The 18678-nt window shown below is 51.1% G+C and overlaps 2 protein-coding genes across 14 annotated transcripts in view; one reads left to right on the top strand and one right to left on the bottom strand.

The window, feature by feature from the left end:
- Window positions 1-476: 476 nt before the first annotated feature.
- On the bottom strand, window positions 477-10898 carry SNX20 (sorting nexin 20). Of its 12 annotated transcripts, none has more exons than XM_047836668.1 (7): window positions 10798-10898; window positions 9960-10072; window positions 8738-8865; window positions 6220-6362; window positions 5347-5427; window positions 4639-4790; window positions 477-2536 (listed from the first exon to the last, which is right to left on the bottom strand). In XM_047836668.1, exons 4-7 carry the CDS (start codon window positions 6347-6349, stop codon window positions 1868-1870), a joined length of 1032 nt encoding a protein of 343 aa, XP_047692624.1. In that variant the 5' UTR covers window positions 6350-6362; window positions 8738-8865; window positions 9960-10072; window positions 10798-10898; the 3' UTR covers window positions 477-1867. The 12 variants fall into 12 exon arrangements, with proteins under 12 accessions (XP_047692624.1, XP_047692625.1, XP_047692622.1 ...); XM_047836669.1 differs by having other exon boundaries at window positions 6220-6359; XM_047836666.1 differs by lacking the exon at window positions 8738-8865 and having other exon boundaries at window positions 10798-10897.
- A 4923-nt stretch (window positions 10899-15821) lies between these two features.
- The window catches only part of NOD2 (nucleotide binding oligomerization domain containing 2), a 39079-nt gene continuing 36222 nt past the window's right edge, over window positions 15822-18678 (top strand). Inside the window, exons 1-2 of one of the 2 annotated variants that reach the window (XM_047836112.1) lie at window positions 15822-15913; window positions 17238-17314. The gene's annotated coding sequence lies outside the window, so the exon portion shown is untranslated. Of the gene's footprint in view, window positions 15914-17237; window positions 17315-18678 lie in introns of those variants that run through there. The other variant, XM_047836108.1, reaches the window with a different exon arrangement.

Raw genomic sequence — 18678 nt, 5'->3', positions numbered from 1 at the left:
GATTTTGAGACACATTCTGCCCCCCATCCCACATTTCAGCACCTCTGGTCAATGGCACCTTACACTCTCTGTTGGCCTGACTCGATGTTGACTTCCCTCAGAGAGAACCTGCTTTCTGAGGTGTCGGGGACCTAGAGCACCTGCCTCTGAGGCCACTTCACGGTGACCTCTCTGCATGAAGTATTTTGGACCACACTGTATGTGTTCAGACCCTAACGCTCACAGTTCAAGTTCTAGGAGGAAGACTGCCACCCCCCACCTGGTGCCAAATTTGATTCTCGCATTTCCTGATCGTCCTTTCTCCCTAGAAGATTTCTTACATTGGGAGCTAAGTCTTTGCTCTCCCAGCTTCTTGCTGGAAACTCCTATCACACTCCCCGTGTTGGCCATATTTTCCTTCTGAGTGAATATCTGGTGCACCTTATAGTTGATGGCATTTCCCATTGGATGAAATGACTCACGACATCAGTACGGTCTTCTTCACCACAACAAGTAGAGTCACGGCCCTTTGTATTTCCACTTAACACTGTAATTTCCCACACGCCCAGATTTTCAAGAAGCCTGGCATCTCCCATTCAAAGTGTCCTCCCTGCGTAAATTGAGGGACTTGAAGCTTTCTCTGTCCCCAGGTATCATCAGATGTTTCTAGCCTCGAGGCCAGAGCCTGATCGGGCCGCTACAGCTGCCGCCACACGGTGTCGCGGTTGAACACGTTCCGGTGCAGCTTGGCGGATGCCCGTCCACGGCCACTGTGATCCCCGTGCTGAGCCAGATCCTCACACAGGCCAGGCTGGTGCCCCACATTACGGGTCCAGGTTACAGCCTCTTTATTTTGCTCTGATAAGTTCAAGCAGATGGTTTAGGTCTCCAGGGACTTCTAGCCGCAAACACACATTGGCCCAAACCAGCCTGCACCATCAGCTTCAGGACCAGTGTCGAGCCTGGGTTATGGGTCCAGACTCCCCTCAACTCTGGGCTCTCGGTGTCCTTTCCTGAAAGCAGACTTCGGCCAAGGGCATCCCCATCCGGCACAGAGGTTCCAAGAACATTGTTCCTCAATGCGGAGGTGTTAAGCATTCAATCAGTGTCCTACCCAGAGGTCCCACCGTGTATCACCCCACCTCCCTTCAGGGCTGTGTCTACATAACTCAGGGAGCCTATTTGGGGGCCAGCTGCCCATAAATGAAAACCCAACCCGGCAATGAGTTGCGTAATCCTAACCAGAGAATCGTGGGCAACTTCCCTTCCTAAAAATGCCTCGTTTCACAGAATCTTATGACATGATTATGTTCTAGCCCAGTGTCCCTCCGCCCTTCAAAGGGTCCCATACACCCCATCTTAGGGACAAAGTTGGCCTTGAGGAGCAGCGGATGAGCTTTTGTTTTGCCGAGTCAGGTTTACACGCTAAGAGGGAAGAGCTGGAATATTTAGGATAACGGTGGGGATATCTGCAGGCAAGGTCAAGGGAGAAGGAGCAGAGAGGAAAGAGAGGACGGCTGGAGAGAGCTGTCTGTACGAGATGGGTTAAGCTCTGTCCGTGGCGTGCAATGTCAACCTCCCCTCCAGCCACCTGCAAAAACACCAGAAAGATGGATCTCACTCTCTGGCATTTTGGCAGCTGGGTTCGTGGTTTTGAGATGAGGTGAACCTGGCATCGAAGGGACACAGGACTCGAGCGGAGGCTTCCAAGGATGCCCCGAGGGACCTCTGTTCAACAGAGATGGGGAAACGGAGGGCCAGAGGAAGGACTTGTCCAGGGTCACCCAGCAACCTAGGGTCCAACGTGGCTCTGCCCACTAAACGTGAACCCCAAACCGCCCACCGAGCAGCGGTGACCCCAAGTCTCCAGCCCGCCTGCCAGAGGGGCTCAGTACAGATATTCCCGCACGGCGAGTTCCTTCAGGGTGAGGCCCCAGGGGGTGGGCTTCCGGAGCTGGCTCTCCTGCAGCCTTTTCTGCAGCGAAACGAAGTCTCTGCCCAGCGTGTAGGCCAGGCGGATCATGGCGTCCAGCAGGGGGGCGTAGTAGCGATGGCCCTCCCGGGCTTGCAGGCACTGGAGGGCCCTCTCACCCACCGCAAAGGCTTCAGCAGGGCGTTCAAGGTCACGGTGGCACACCAGCATGGCACAGAGGGCGGGGACCACCATTACGGGGCAGTGGGCCGTCAGCTTCTCCTGCAGGGGCACCACGCGCACCAGGATGTCCAGGGCCCTGGTGTACTGGCCGCCTCGCAGGCAGCCAAAGGCCTCCCTGAGCTCCGGCCGGGTTAGGAAATCGATGAACTCGCGGGACCGCCGCACACAGCGGATGGCGTAGAGCAGGCTCAGGTACTCCTTGAAGGCCAACTTGCGCTCGGAGATCATCTCCTCCGTGAAGTTGCCCATCAGGTGCTTCTTGGGGAAGACGACATCCTCGATCTCTTCCCTGAACGTCTTGAGGAGGTTTTTCTGGAGCGTCTCAAAGTCTGAATAGCGCCGCTCCAGCACGGCCTTGTTGCTGTCAAAACTCCCTGTCTGGATGACGACGATTTGGTACATCTACGGCGCAAAGAGAGAGAGAGTGTTTGACTACCTCTGAACAGGAGGTTTTAACTGACAGAGTGAGCCCCGGCAAATAAAAAATAATGATGATCACAATTTCAAGCATACCCTGAAAATGGGTTATCGTTATACGCAATTCTGTTTTCAATTGCCATCAGCATCTGCTGAGCTATAAAAGCGAATCATGACAAGAGTCAACCCGAGAATAACAAACACGGCAGCATGGAGGCGTCTTGTGGGACAAAGAGCACAGGAAATGGGGGGGGGGGAGGGGGAGGGGACAGGGAGCCTGGGGGTGCTCCCCACCCATATCGTCAAAACCCGGCCCCAGGTTCCTAAACCGGGGAGCCTGGATTAGATCCACTTGAGAGGTGGTTTTAGGCGGTATGCTGGCGGTGATGTTATACGGTAAGAAAATTACTGCTTCTCGATTCTCTCTCGTTCAGCTAGAGCATACTGATTAAGGGCACAGGCTGCCTGGGTTGCAAACCCAGCTCCACCGCGCTCTAGCTGTGTGGTCTTAGGTAGGTACTTGACCCTCTCTCTCCAAGCCTCAGTTTTCCCATGCATGAAACGAGGATAGTGGTAGCGCCTCCCTCGCTGGGTGAGGATGAAATGAGTTAATGCACTGCAGGGACGGGGGCCTGTGTTCAACACTCAGTCAGTGCTCAGTGTCCCCGTTGTTATTATCCCAGTCCCAATTAAGGGGGCAAGACAGGGAGAAGGGTTGAATATGGCTCCTACTTGGACACTAACGTAGCCCCCAACACAGGCAAAAACTCCATTTTATTTATTTATTTATTTATTTATTTATTTATTTATTTATCTATTAAAATTTTTTTTCTTAATGTTTATTCATTTTTTTGACAGAGAGAGACAGAGCGAGAGTGGGGGAGGGGCAGAGAGAGAGGGAGACACAGAATCCAAAGCAGGCTCCAGGCTCTGAGCCATCAGCACAGAGCCTGATGCGGGTCTCAAACTCGTGAACCGTGAGATCATGACCTGAGCCAAAGTCAGACGCTTAACCAACTGAGCCACCCAGGCGCCCCTTATTTATCTAGTTTAATGTTTTGTTTTATTTTTGAGAGAGAGAGACAGAGAGTGTGTGTGTGTGCGTGTGTGTGTAGGTGCAAGTGGGGGAGGGGCAGAAAGAGGGGGGCAGAGGATCCCAAGCAGGCTCTGTACTGACAGCAGTGAGCCTGATGTGGGAGTCGAACTCACCAACCTCGAGATCGTGACCCGAGCTCAAGTCGGACACTTAACCGACTGAGCCACCCGGGCGCCCCTAAAATTCCATTTTAACAAAACGAGCAACAACCCCTAACCCCAGAGCCTCCCGCCAGCCATGGCATGACCAGCTAGAATCTAATAATAGCACTTAGCTCTCCTTGTAGTTACTTTTATAATTATCTTTTCTTTATGCTAGGTGATATTGGTTCCCCTTTGAAAGCTATTTAGTGGTTTTTAAACAAAATTTAAATTTATTTTAGAGAGAGAGAGAGAGCAAGCCCAGAGAAGGGCACAGAGAGACGGAGGGAGAGAATCCCAAGCAGGTTCCACACTCAGTGCAGAGCCCTATGGGGGGCTTGATCCCAGAACTCTGGATCATGATCTGAGCTGAAATCAAGAGCCGGGCCACCCAGGCGCCCCTTGTTTAGTGTTTTTAAAAAGTAATCTAATTTAAAGAAAATAGAGTAATTACGATGATGATATATCATTATTTTATAGGATATACAATTATTAATAATACACCTAGTTATTAATAATAACATAAATGACGGGGGTGGGGAGCCAAGACTGGCGAAGAGACACAGGTGGTTAGTTGTGGGCGGCACGGCCTTAATCTGGGCCAGTTCCTCCTCAGGATCAGGAACCGTGACTCACATCTACAGTTCTCACACTTCTGAGCACAATGCTGAGCGCAAGATCTGGCTCTTTGCCCCCCCCCCCCACCCCCCCACCCCTTAGAACCCTGTGAGTCAAAGTGCGAGGGCCCATTTCATCCTCGGGAGAGTTGAGGCCCCACCGACTTGCGCGGGGGCCGGGAAGGAGGTGGTGAAAGGCGGGCCGTCGCTGCCGGATCTCGGAGGTGCACTTACCACGAACTTGGAGACTTTTCTCTCCTCGATGCGGGCCGACGCGACCTCAAAGAGCAGCTTGACGCGCCTCCAGCCGCGCTTCTCCTTCCGCCAGTACTCCTGCAGCTCCCCGGTGGTCATGCTGGAGTTGGGGCTGGGGCCGCCGGGGGTGTCTGGAGGGACGGCACCCTTAAGCACTTGCACCGGCTCGGTGCACTGTGGGGAGATGGCTGGGTCTGTCTGGGGTGGGATGTCCGAATCCGGAAGAGAGAGCCCTGTGCATCCCCCTCCCCGGCCCCCCCTGCCCAGACTCCGGGCCCACCCCGGCTGCGTCCAGCCCGCCCCCCCCCCCAGCCTGACACGGCACCCCTCCTCCTCCCCCCACCCGCACCGCCAGCTGGTGTCTCCGTTGTGAAACGGCACGCTTCCGTTGCACCATCCACTTCCCGCCTGCAGGTTGGCTACGGGCGCCCGAGGCCCTTGCTCCTGACAAGCAGGGACAGTGGCTTGTTGGCTTCTGCACTCCCTCCAGCGCTGACGCCCGTGCAGTTGCCCCGGCCCCTGAGCTCACACTGGGCGACCAGCGGAGGGAGCGATTGAGGATGCCGGGCTCCAGGCTCAGCCCGGTGGGCCGCTCCAGACTCTTCCCTCTCTGGCTTCCCACATTCCGCGCCTTTGCTTGCACCTGCCACTCCTTCCGCCTGACAAGCAACCCTCCCGTTTGCCTACCTGCAAACCGAACAGTGTGTCTTCGACCTCCCTTGGGCGGTGAGCCCTTCTGAGGATCTTGGGAACGATGAGAATCCTTCCCTGCCGAGATGCACAGATCGCTGTGCATTTTATTTCAAGGGATATGGGGCTCCGGTGCCCTTCAAGACCCAGCCCAGATGTCACTTCAGCTGTCCCCTTGCATCAGAGTAAGAGCCTCCCACCTCGTCCCTACAGCCTATTTTGGTGACATCTCAAATTATTTTTCACAGATCTGTTTCCCTACCACACTGGAGGGCTTGCGGTGCTTGATTCGCTCTTGTTTTCCCCAGGGCCCCGCACAGGGCCAAGGACAGGGCAGACGGTCCATGGGTGCATACTGAGGGAATGCACGAGTGAGTAAATAAATTTGCTCCAGGACATGACACTATAGCGGTGCTGGGCACTCACTGTTCCAGAATGTCCCACTGGCTTCTACTGGAAGCACCTAGGACTCTCACACTGAGGGCTTCCTTCAGCTAAAGCGGTATGTTCTGGAACTTTCCTTGGCTGATGAAGGATGGGACTGGTCCCCTCACCTCTTGGATGGGATGACTCTGAGATGTGTTCCATATGTCTTGCAGAGGACCCCCTCTGGGACTGAGCCCAGTTGCCTCCAGCAGTAATCTCTCCATCAACATCCTGTCCTGGCTTCCTGCCCTTCCTTTCCTCAGTTTACCGCTCCCCTGCTATGACTCCTGGAACCATCTCCCAGAAAGATGACTGGCACCAAATTCTTGTTGTCAACCTAGGAAAGCTGCCCCCTCTCCCGCGGCATCTGTCGAAGGGCCCACATTTGTATTTCAGATGTCTTCAGACCTCTATCTCTGATCAAGCCCCAAGCCTCAAGCTCACCTAAGTGTTCATCGGGTCCTGGACATGGGAGGTCTGGGCCAGTGGCTGCTGCTTCCTGCTCGGTCCCTGTGGCGCACTGGGCGATGGGTCCCATCCATCCAGGGCTTCCAGGGTGCTCAGGACTGGCCATGACTCCAAGGCTGCTAGGGGGACAAAGAGGGCAGTGAGTTCCCACTCGTGTTGGGGTTCCTAGTGGGCCCTGGGGTGCTATGATCTGTGGCATAGTCCCCACTGCCCACCCAGCTGTCCACCCAGCTGCCACATGAGAGGCCTGGGTCTGCCCCTTTGCTGAACTGATTGGTCCAAGCCCTCTCTTGTTGTCACGATGCTTCCATTATCGAGCTGCTCTGAATCTGATTTCAAGCAAAGTCAGGATTACTTGGGAGCAAGATGCTGTCTTGTCCGGAAGCACATCCCCATACTCCATTTTCTGTTCATTTGTAACTAGAATTGCAGCGTCCAAAGCAGGGATACTGGTATGTATCCCTCCCATCTCTCTCTCCCTCCGTCTCTAGACACACACTTAGGACTTACGGAACACGCTTCGTATGCTCCTAACTTCTTCACATCCACTTACTTAACGCCCACAAAAATCTGTCGTGACTCCCAGTAACAGAAGAGGAAACTGAGGTTTAGCCCAAGGTTCTGCGGCTGGTGAGCGTACCCAACGAGCAAAGCTGAATGTTTTGTGACGGGCCAGGTCGAGTGCTCTGTACTCAACACCCACTCTCTCACTTAACTGATTCTGTGTGCAGAAGGAGTTTAAGCTGCATTTTCTGATAAAGGAACTGAGAGAGTTGCCTACGATCAAGGCTAGTATGTGGTGGGCAGGACCCAGATGCCTCTCCACCTTCTTCAGGGCGTGGGGGCGGGCAGACAGTGGGAGTGCTGGGGGCTAGTTTACGCAGTAAGATCTGTGACTCAGATCAGTGAACAAGATGACCTCGTGCCTGGACTTCTCTGTGCCTCAGTTTCCTATAAATCGGGTATAAGAGCAGAGCTTGGCTTCACGATGCTGGTGTGAGGGTTAAGTCAACAGCTCAGGGCTCCCCACATACCTGGCCCTGCATAATAGTCCCTGTTATTTATTATTATCATCATTTTAGAGTTTATTTATTTGAGAGAGAGAGAGAGCACACATGTGAGCAGGGGAGGGGCAGAGAGAGGGAGAGAGGGAATCCTAAGCAGGCTCCCCACGGTCTGTGCAGATGCAGGGCTCCAGCTCACAAACTGTGAGATCATGACCTGAGCCAAAACCAAGAGTTAGCCGCTCAACCACCTGAGCCATCCAGGTGCCCCTATTTTTTAAAAGATTTAAAAAAAATTTTTTTTAACATTTATTTATTTTTGAGAGACAGAGACAGAGCATGAGTGGAGGAGGGGCAGAGAGAGAGGGAACCACAATCCGAAGCAGGCTCCAGGCTCTGAGCTGTCAGCACAGATGGGGGGCCTGAACTCACGAACTGTGAGCCGAAGTCAGACGCTTAACTGAGCCACCCAGGTACCCCTAAAGATTTTATTTTTAAGTAATCTCTACATCCAACATGGGGCTTGAACTCATGACCCTGAGATCAAGAGATGCACGCTCTACCAACGGAGCCAGCCAGGCACCCAAGTCCCTGTTATGAATATCTGACACATGATAATACTTTGAAAAATATTTGGAAAGTCAATGACTCTAAATTGAAATGTAAGTTGGAATAGAATTTAACATGTCTGAGACAAACTAGAAAAAAGAGGACTAAAACATTAGCTCAGATGGAGCGAGGAGCTGGGCCACCACTTTGGCACAGAGATCCAAAATCAGAAGGGTGCAAGTAACCTTACCTCCTTCTTCCCAAGATCTGAGGGAGCTGTAAGGGGCACATGGGGACGAGACTCTGGTCTGCGTTCCGGGCCCCGTGTCTGAATCCTCACACTGATTATGGCCTAGAGAGGGGTGGGGTTACAGCTTTTTCCCCGCAAGTGGCCAGAGCCCATCCTGACTCCAGGGCTGAAGGCCTTCTGGAAAGGCCTGGCCTGGGGAGACCTGAGGTCATCTGGGGCCGGGGTGGGGAGCCCTCCTTCGGGGGGCAACTCTTCTCCAGTTAGATGGAAGGAATTCTGGTCCATTCTCCAGGTGGCTCTGTGCAGTTGCCCAGTGAATGTCTCTCCAGGACCCTCTGTCCAACCTTACCTTATATGGTGGGAAACTGAGGCACAGAGCAAGGGCATGGCTTGCGCCTGCCAGAGCCTGCACACCTCATTTGCCTCTTCTCCCCTTAAGGAGACAGGCCTTCTATCATGACCAATTGTGGGTCTGAATGCAAATTGTTTACTATCTCTAGGCCTCAGTTTCCCCACCTCAGAAGTGTGGCCACAAGCCCTGTCCTGCTGACAAGAACACCGATGGTGAAGGACGGACTCTCTATATTCTCGCAGGTGCCCAGGCAAGGTGGTGAGTGGTCTCCATGTTTTCTTAGTGGACTCTGGGTCCACCCTGGGAAGCCCAGTATTTCCTGTGGGCGCTCCTACGTACCTGCCTCAGTTAGCTCCTCGGTAAAGCGGGTGATGGCAAGCCTCAATGGCTCCAGCCCTTCCAGCCCTGCTGTCCTGATCAGGCAGCTGGCACCAGGTCAAAAGCAGGACACGATTTGCCCAGAGACCCTGTGAGAGCCCAGAAATAATGGCCTTGGCTGAACACGTCCATGAAGACCCGGGAAAGCTGAGCATGAACCCAGGGCTTTGAATAAAAATCAAATTCAGCAAGCAAAGCCAGTTCCCTTATGTTTTCTCTTATAGGGTTGGCTGGGAGTCACTATGAGAGGAGTGAGAAGGAGAAAGTCAGGCATTGGTGCGTGTGCAAGGAGTCTTGGACAGCTTCCCGGTCCTCTCCAGGCCTCAGTTTCCTCATCTGTGAAATGGGGAAAGCAGCCTGTCACTCCCAAAGCTCTGTGGGGACAACCATGCATGGGGTTCTCTGGGGGCTTCTCTCCCGTCCCCATCCCCTGTCTAGCAAAGATTTCTCGATTTTATAAGAAAACCCTGCAAAAGCTGGTGCCGGTGGCTTGGGGTCCTGTGCTTGGCTGAGGGGGTGCAGAACAGCTTCCAAGCCCCCGCCCCGTCCAGCTGTGTGTGCAGCCATTCTCCTGCATCCCTCCCAGGCCCTGAGTACCACTCCTCCCTCCGAGGGCTGCCCCGTCCTATCCAGGCCTTCTTCTGCTGGCTACAGTGGGCCACCTTCAGAGCCCGTGCTGCCTCCCTGAGGAGCTGCAGAGGACTTTCCATCGGACTGAGGCTCCAATACAGCAGGGTAAAGCCCGACCCAGGGGACAGAGGGTCCTGGACGTTGGGTGGGCACACTCACATTTGGCAATCTCCCAGGGGGACGGGTGGGGGTCCGGGGAGCCTGTAACAGCAGGTTTCCTGGTTCTTCCCATCAGAGAGTCCCTTCCGGCAGGCTTGGGGGTAGGCCCTGGCTTCTGCATTTTGCCCCAGTCCTCAAGGTTGCCTGGCACCACTTTCTGTGTGGTGACTTATTCTCCAGGCTCAAGACGGGCTGTAGAGGTACCTCAAAAGAATGGGGGTGGTGGAGGGTTGGGGATCTGCTTCCTGTTCTACCCCAATGAGCTAAGGGGAGCCCCACACGTAGAGGCTCTGCCCCACACTGCCCCCAGCAGGTACTGGGGGAGGCCCATAGGAGGAGGGGGCTCAGGCCACAGGAGGGCAGAGCCCCACCGAGGTGGGGATCAAGCACTGACCTGAGGCCTCTGGTTCCTGTGTGGGTCCAGGGGGGCCAGGAGGAGTGTCACATGGTCCCCTTCAGCTCTCCTCTGTTCTAGGCTCTAGCGAGGCCGCCGCATCTGAGTTCCCCCTTAGAAAACAGGAAATAGGCTGTGTGACCTACTCCTGGTCGCCCCAGCCCATTGGCTGATGACAGATAGTATATTGAACCCCGCTGACAGGCAGCCCCGCAGGGAAGGGGCGAGCAGGACAAGGCGAGGCAGGGCCAGCCTTGAGGGATCTACTTCTGAGGGATCTAGCTGGGCCTCACACAGCCTTGCAGCGGGCTGGGCTGTCCCTCAGAGCCCCAGATAATCTCTGGCATTCAAGCAGCACTTCCCACTTAACATTCCTTATTCTAGCCTATGAGCCAGGCCTGGTGGGCGCCACTGTGCCCCATTAACAGATGGGGAAAGTGAGGCTTGGAGCACAGAGCTGGTGGGATGCAGGGCCAATGCCTGACATGGAAGGGAAATGGGGTAAATTCACAGTTCTGTCTGGGGCCTTCCTCTGGGCAAAGCTGCATCCGACACTCCCGACAGAAAGTACAGGGGAAGGCAGACCTGTGGCTGTGATGTGATTCATGGCCACTAGCACTTGTGGCCTCGGGGGCAAGAGACGGGGACAAAACCAAGAGAATAGAGCCTCACCAGTCCCCAAGGAGGCCACCACGTGTCTCTTCCCAGCTATGATCCCCTCCTTCCCCATTAGAAATCGTCACACTCCTAATTCTGAGGAGGGTCACTTCTTTGCTTTTCTTTGCAAATTTAGCACCTATGAATAGACCCCAAAACAATAGAGCTTCATTTTACCTACTTTGGAATTTTATGTAAATCGAGCCATGCGCGCGCGCGGTTTGTCTGCTTTGGTGTTTTGCTTCCTTTATTCAACATTTCTGTGTATTGCAGTCATCAATTTGTGTGTGTGTGGCTGCAGCCTTTTCATTTTTTGTTGTTGTGTCGCTACATTATTTGAATACCTCATTGTTTCTCTCTCTCTCTCTCTTTTTTTATCTGTCAACACACATTGAGGTTGTTTCTAGTTTGGGCCACTGTGGCCCGTGCAGCTGGGCATATTCTTGCACATTCATCCAAGTGCACACGCACACGTGAGATGAAATCCCCGGGTTTTAGAGAACGAACAGCCGAAGAGCTTCATCTGGGCTGGATTATAGCAAACATGCCCCCAAGTGGCTGTGTCTCTTTGTGCCCCCACCCACCACCCGCAGGGCGCATGAGTCCTAGGTGCTCCACATTGATGCGGTTGGTATATTTTTATTGCCATCATTCCAGTGGGGAGCGGGCTCTCATGGTTTTACATTGCATTTCCTAAGGAGAAGTGATGTGGAGCATCTTTTCATGGGATGATTTTCTACCCATATAGCCTCCGTTCAAGTCCATTGCTTGTTTTCTTGTTTGTTTGTTTGTTTGTTTGTTTGTTTTTTTGATTGGCTTATTTTCTGAGTGGTTTGTAGGGGCTCTTCATGAGTTCGTTTGGGTCTTTGTGCTTTCCAATATTCTTTCCAACCCTGCGGTTTGCATTGTACTCTCTAAAAATAGGGTGTTCAGGGGGCGCTGGGGTCATTCAGTCGGTTAAGCGCCTGACTTCAGCTTAGGACATGATCTTGTGGTCCGTGAGTTCAAGCCCCGCATCGGGCTCTGTGCTGATGGCTGAGAACCTGGAGCCTGCTTGAGATTCTATGTCTCCCTCTGTCTCTCTGCCCCTCCTCTGCTCATGCTCCGTCTCTCTGAAAAGTAAATAACAAAATAAAAAAAATAAAAAAAATAAAAATAGGGTGTTTGGATGAATAGAAGTTGCCAAGCTTAAAGTAGTCAACCCTATCAATCTTGGCTTTCACAGCCCATGTCGTACATTAAGACCACAGAGATTTCTCTGTTATTGTTCTTTCTCGCTGCTTCTGCAACAACTTTGCCAGCCACTGTGAGGCTGAAACTGAGTTAACATGTGCAAAACACATAGAACAGCGCTGGTCCCTCATAAGCACTGCACAAGTGCTGGCAGTCCCCGCTGTTCTCAACACCTTTCCAGTTTGCCATTCTTCTCTGGGATTCTCTAATGCCCTTACAGTCGATTTTCACATACGGTGTGAGGTAGGGGACCCAGTGTTTTCTCCCTAAGTGTCTGCCTACTGGTCTTGTTTATTGAAGCGGTCATCCAATGCCATGGCACAGTCATGCTGTCATTGTTAAAAGAGAACGTCAGGGTCTTGGGACCTTGAGGGGAACACCCCAAACAGTGTGCTTCTGGCCTGCCGGCCAGTGAGAACCCATAACCCATTCACCTCCACCCCACACTGCCCTGCAGAGGGCCTGGCATGGCTGGAGATGCTGGCTCTATGTTGAGTGAGGCTGGAAGTCCCCCTCCCATCCTTTCCCTAGGTCCCTTCTGCAGCTTTCCAGTTTTCTCCCTGTCTCTATCTAGGCCTAGAGTCTTTGAGACACCGGTGTAGACTCTATGCCTCTCACCCAGCAGCCAGCGCATGGGGGGATGGGTACGTGGAAGCTACTGCTTCCTCTTCTGGGGGTAGGAGGTGATCTTTGGAAACCCCCGAACATGCAGGGGTGTCTAGCTGGTGCGGGAAGGACCTAGATGGACCAGAGTGGCTATGGATGGCCACCTGCCAGGACTTGGCTTTTCTTTGCAACACAGAGCTGTGTATGGTAGGAGAGAACAGGCAAGGACAGGCAAGGCCCCGCTGACGTGGGAGGCACAGGCTGGGTGTCCCTACGCTGCCGGGGTGAAACCACAGGGTGAGCGGTGGGCACCAAGAGGCCTCGGAGAGTCAGAAAGGGAAATGTTGGCATCTTTGAGTCTGGTGTCTGTTCTAGAATTCAAATGGCTGGGACCTTTCAGTGACTTCCTCCTTCTCCTCCTGCCCCCAGCACAGTCAGAGTAAGTCCAGACTCCCTCGGGAGGCCTCCTGTCCAGCCGCCAGCTGCCTCCCTCACCTCACTCTTGGACTCGCCCGCCAGCCTGGGCTGCTTTCTATGCCTCCGCCTGCCTCACGGCCTGTGCTCATAGTCTCTTCAACCGGCAACGCCTTTACCTTGGTTCTTTCCACAACTGGCTCTCTCTCATCCTGCAGCTTGGCTGTCTGTCCTCAGTGTGGCCCTCCCCGGCCCCTCTGTTGACACCTATCATGGTTTTGCTTACTTGTTTACTTGTTCACTGCCAGTCTCAAATGCCGCCACGACAGGGACCTTGCCTGGGTCAGCATTCTGTCCCCGCTGCCTACCACCGTACCTGCCCCAGAGCGGGTGCTCGGCAATCGTGCGGTGCGCTATTGAGGGGGTGAACGCAGAAGAAGTGCCGATTGGGCGCACGACTCACTGTGTGACCTGGGCAGGCCGCCGCCCCTCTCTGAATCTTGGTTTCCCCAATTGCAACATGAGACTAAGTCAAGGATCCTCCGAGCACCCCCAGGCAAATAGCTGAACGCTGCAAACGACCGCTCACCGCCACTCTGGGTGTCTTTCAAGCCTGAGACTCCAACGCTGACACACTTCCTGTGATACATTCAAGAATTGATCACTCACAGGTATGTCCCCACAAGGGTGGCAAAGAAAACCCAAACTGGCGAGGTGTGTTTGTTCGTAGGTGATGCAAAACCTGGTCGTTGTCGATCTTGTTTTTCCACAGCTGGGTGTATACACGTAAACCTTTTAAAACTCTCAAAGGTCCTGCTACGGTATGATCCAGCAAGCCCACTCCTGGGTATTTATCTGAAGACAGTGCAAACACGGGCTTAAAAAAATATTTGAACGCCCATGTTCACCGCAGCATTAACTACAACGCCCAAGACATGGAAACAGCCTAGGTACCCACGATGGATGAATGTAAAGGAAATGTGGTGTCTAGGTAGGATGGACTACTACTCAGCCACAAAAAAAGAATGACATCTTGCCATTTGCGACAATACGGGTGGACCTTTCACATGCCGCGTGAAATAAGCCAGACAGACACTGCGCGAGCTCGCTTACATGTGGAATTAACAAGGGGAAAAAAAAAAAAGCTCCTGGATACAGACAATGGATTGGTGGTTACCAGAGCCGGGGGTTGGGAGGGTGGGTGAAATGAGTGAAGGGGGTCGGAAGGTATAAACTTCCGGTTATAACAGAAATAAATCATGAGGTTGTAACATACAGCGTGGCGACTGCAGGTAATAATACTGTAGTGTATATTTGAAAGTTGCTAAGAGAGTGGATCTTAAAAGTTTCTCATCACAAGAAAAACAAGTCTTTTTGTTCTGTGACTATTGTGTTCTATGACTAGTCTTACTGGGGTATATATTATATATATGTATATATTATATATATATTATATATATAAATATTATATCATTTCATAATATATACAAGCATTGAATCATTATGTTGCACACCTGAAACTAATCTTGATGTAAAAAATTAAAAAAAAACTCTTTAAGTTTCTTAATGGGATTTTAAAAAGTTTATTTTTTTAGTAATCTCTACATCCACTGTGGGGCTCGAACTCATGACTAGGAGATCAGGAGTCACATGCTCCTCTGACTGAGCCCGCCAGGCACCCCAATACTGTGGGATTTAAAAAAAAAAATTTTTTTTAATGTTTATTTATTTATTTTTGAGACAGAGAGAGACAGAGCATGAACGGGGGAGGAGCAGAGAGCGAGGGAGACACAGAATCGGAAGCAGGCTCCAGGCTCCGAGCCATCAGCCCAGAGCCCGATGCGGGGCTCGAACCCACGGGCCGCGAGATTGTGACCTGAGCTGAAGTCGGACGCTTAACCGACTGAGCCACCCAGGCGCCACTGTGGGATTTTAAAACTGGGGCCACAGACAGAATGCGCTGAGGGCACTGCTGTGGTTGTGCAGAGGTATAACAGATCATGAAGATTCATGCCTATACTTCCAAGAGATTTATATTTTAGGTCTTATTTTTAGGTCTTTGATCCATTTTGAATTGATTTTTGTATATATGAAGAAGGGTACCAAATTTATTCTTTTGCATGTGGCTATCCAATTTTCCCAGCACCATTTGGTGAAAAGACATTTCCCCCTTAACTTGTCTTGGCATTCTTGCTGAAAGGCAACCTACTTTTGAAATTTAGCCATATATTACGGGGTCTTACCAGGCTAAAAAGCATACCTCTGGAGCATCTTTTAAAAATAAATTTCTAGGGACGCCTGGGTGGCTCAGTCGGTTAAGCATCCGACTTCGGCTCAGGTCATGATCTCACGGTCCGTGAGTTCGAGCCCCGCGTCGGGCTCTGTGCCGACAGCTCAGAGCCTGGAGCCCGTTTCGGATTCTGTGTCTCCCTCTCTCTCTGCCCCTCCCCTGTTCATGCTCTGTCTCTCTCTGTCTCAAAAATAAATAAACGTTAAAAAAAAATAAATTTCTATTGATAATATAACAAGGGTAAAGGGAAAATGCAAATATCATAGGTGTTTAGCTTGATCAGTTTTCACAAAGTATTCACACCCATGTAACCACCACTCAGATAAAAAATTAGAACATTACTAGCACCCTAGAAATCCCCTCTGTCCCCTGTCCTGGTCACAACCTCCAACCTCTTTCCCAGTTGTAACCTCTATCCTGGCTCCTATCACTGGCACTTAGTCTTTCCTGCTTTTGAACTTTATACAAATGACATCAGACAGTATTAAGCTTTTGTATCCGGATTCTTTCACCCAACACGATGTTTATGAGACTGTGATTCTTGTGGACTACGGTAGTTCATTCATTTTCCTTGCTTATTAGAATTATGGTGTCATTTTCGGTGCACTCACTTGACAAATATTTATTGCATTTCAGGTCCCGTTCTAGGCCCTGGGATAAGACAGGAGCCAAGACAGGTTTCTGCTGCCTTGGAGCTTGTGTTCTTTGGGGTGAGAGACTGACATCAAAGATAATACATAAGGAAATATATACAGTACGTGATATACAGATAAGTGCACTCTAGAAAAACACAAAATAAAACAGGGAAAAGGATGCTGGGAGAGGGGCACAGTTGTACATAGGATGGTCAGGGAAGGCCTTACTGAGAAAGTCCCATTTAAATTAAAACATTTTTCTTTACATGTTTTATTTATTTCTGAGAGACAGAGACTGAACGTGAGCGAGGGAGGGGCAGAGAGAGAGGGATACCCAGAATCCGAAGCAGGCTCCAGGCTCTGAGCTATCAGCACAGAGCCTGACAAGGGGCTCGAGCTCACAAGCAATTGAGATCATGACCCGTGTCGAAGTCAGCCGCTTAACTGACTGAACCACCCAGGCGCCCCCTCTGAACATTTTTTTTTAACGTTTATTTACTGTTGAGAGAGACAGAGTGCGAATGGGGGAGGGGAAGACAGAGACAGAGACATAGAATCTGAAGCAGCCTCCGTGCTCTGAGCTGTCAGCATAGAGCCCGACCCAGGGCCCCAACTCACGGACCTTGAGATCATGACCTGAGCCGAAGTCGGACGCTCAACTGACTGAACCACCCAGGTGCCCCATTTAAGCAAAGGCCAATGGATAAAGAAATTGTGGTTTATATACACAATGGAATACTACATGGCAATGAGAAAGAATGAAATATGGCCTTTGTAGCAACATGGATGGAACTGGAGAGGGTTATGCTAAGTGAAATAAGTCATACAGAGAAAGACAGATACCATATGTTTTCACTCTTATGTGGATCCTGAGAAACTTAACAGAAGACCATGGGGGAGGGGAAGGGGAAAAAAAAAAGAGGTTGGAGAGGGAGGGAGCCAAAACATAAGAGACTCCTAAAAACTGAGAACAAACTGAGGGTTGATGGGGGGGTGGGAGGGAGAGGAGGGTGGTTGATGGGTATTGAGGAGGGCACCTGTTGGGATGAGCACTAGGTGTTGTATGGAAACCAATTTGACAATAGATTTCATATTTAAAAAAAATTAAAAATAGAAATAAAAATTAAAAAATAAGCATAGGCCTGAAAGAGGTGAAGGAGGGAGCCATGTAGATTTCTAGAGGAAAAGCATTCCAGGTGGAAGGAATAGCAAATGCAAAGGCCGCAGGCCTTGCATATTCCAGGAACAGCCAGGAGACCAGTGTGATCAGTGCAGCATGAATGAGGGGATAGCTTGGAGAGGGCACTGGGTGCAAACAGCATTCGTAAGGGCCTCCTGGCTCTTACTCTGAAATGGGCCTCATTGCGGGGGTTTTAGCAGAGAAGTGATATAATTGGACTCTTTAAAAAATTTTTTATTTTATTTTTTATTTTTTTTTAACAGACTCGCTGCTGTTGCCGTGTTGAAGACTGTAGCTGGAAAATCATGGAGAAAGGCTGGGAGCTGTTGCCATAACCCAGGTGAGACACGATGGTGATTTGGACCTGGGTGGTCATGGTGGATGTGGTAAGAAGTGGCTGCATTCTGAATATATTTTGAAGGTCAAGCTGGAAAGTTTGCTCCCAGGTTGGATATGGGGTATGAGAGAAGATGAGTCCGTTCAGTTTTTCAAGTTCAGTTGCTCTGTCAGTTTTCTCAAGTAATCTGCTATTACGGGGCATTAGGAAGCTTCCAGCTTTTCACTCTTACAGAGAAAATGGTGGCGCACCTTCCTCTAGATAGATCTGTGCCCCATCTGGAATGATTTCCCTGGGGTAGAGGCAGTCTGTCTAATAACTCAGCATCGCAGGTATTTACCTGGAGGCAGTGTGGTCCAGTGGGTAGAGCCACAACTTTGGTGCCAGACGCCTGGGGGGCAAATCTTGGTTCTTCTTGTTAGTTAACTTTTCTGTGCCTCAGTTTCTCCCCCTATAAATTGGAAATCATAACCAATACCCAATAGCTGGGATGACTTGGGTTAATGTGTGTAAAGCCTGGCACACAGTAAGCACCATGTGAATGTCCCTTATTTTCTTCTACGTTAAAAAAATGTCCAAATACCAGTGTTTTAAAAGGAACGTTTATATTAATACCTTCAATGGAAAGCCAGTGTCACCTGCTCAGACGAATAGGAAACCATACAATAAAATAAATTTACTACACTGGAAACAACAACAGTACCGTTAAATTCTGGTTAGGTATGGTGGCAGAACCAAGTAGAGCGGGCAGTGTTAGAGAGGCTCAAGCCCCATTAGTACCAAACAGAGCCGGCTTGCCTCAACTGAAACGGAAGGCTGGCAAGACAAAGGAAAAAAGAGGAATTTAAATGCCCTGTCCACGCTCACCTGACAGGTAACCCATCACACTCTGGAAAACTCTTCTGGGACTTCACAATATTAAGGCCTTAGATGACTGTGGACACAAAGGGCGCATACCGGCTGGGACAGCTTTCTTAGCTTTTCCTGCCACAGGCTATCTGGGGCGTGTGTGTCTGGAGGGGGCCTTGTCCTGAGAGACTCTCTGGTTCCCTGTTGTAGAAAGTTGGTTCACTGGGCCCTTGCGGGGATGAGCACTGGGTGTGACACATAAGTGATGAATCACTAAATTCTACTCCTGAAACCATTATTACACTGTATGTTAACTAACTTGGATTTAAATTAAAAAATTTTAAAAAAGGAAAAAAAAGAAAGAAAGACAGCTCACTCAGTAGGAGACACTTGGCGGGGGTCCCGTTCCTGCCCGCCCACCTGCCCAGTCCCGGTAGAGCTCTGAGCGCTCAGAGGTGGGAGCCGGCCGGAGGGGGGTGGGGGGGCGAGAGCCTGGACCGGAGGGGCGGGGCCCACCA

This window comes from Prionailurus viverrinus, chromosome E2, assembly GCF_022837055.1.
Source record: "Prionailurus viverrinus isolate Anna chromosome E2, UM_Priviv_1.0, whole genome shotgun sequence".
Classification (NCBI taxonomy): Eukaryota; Metazoa; Chordata; class Mammalia; order Carnivora; family Felidae; genus Prionailurus; species Prionailurus viverrinus.
This window is presented reverse-complemented; position numbering and strand designations above follow the sequence as displayed.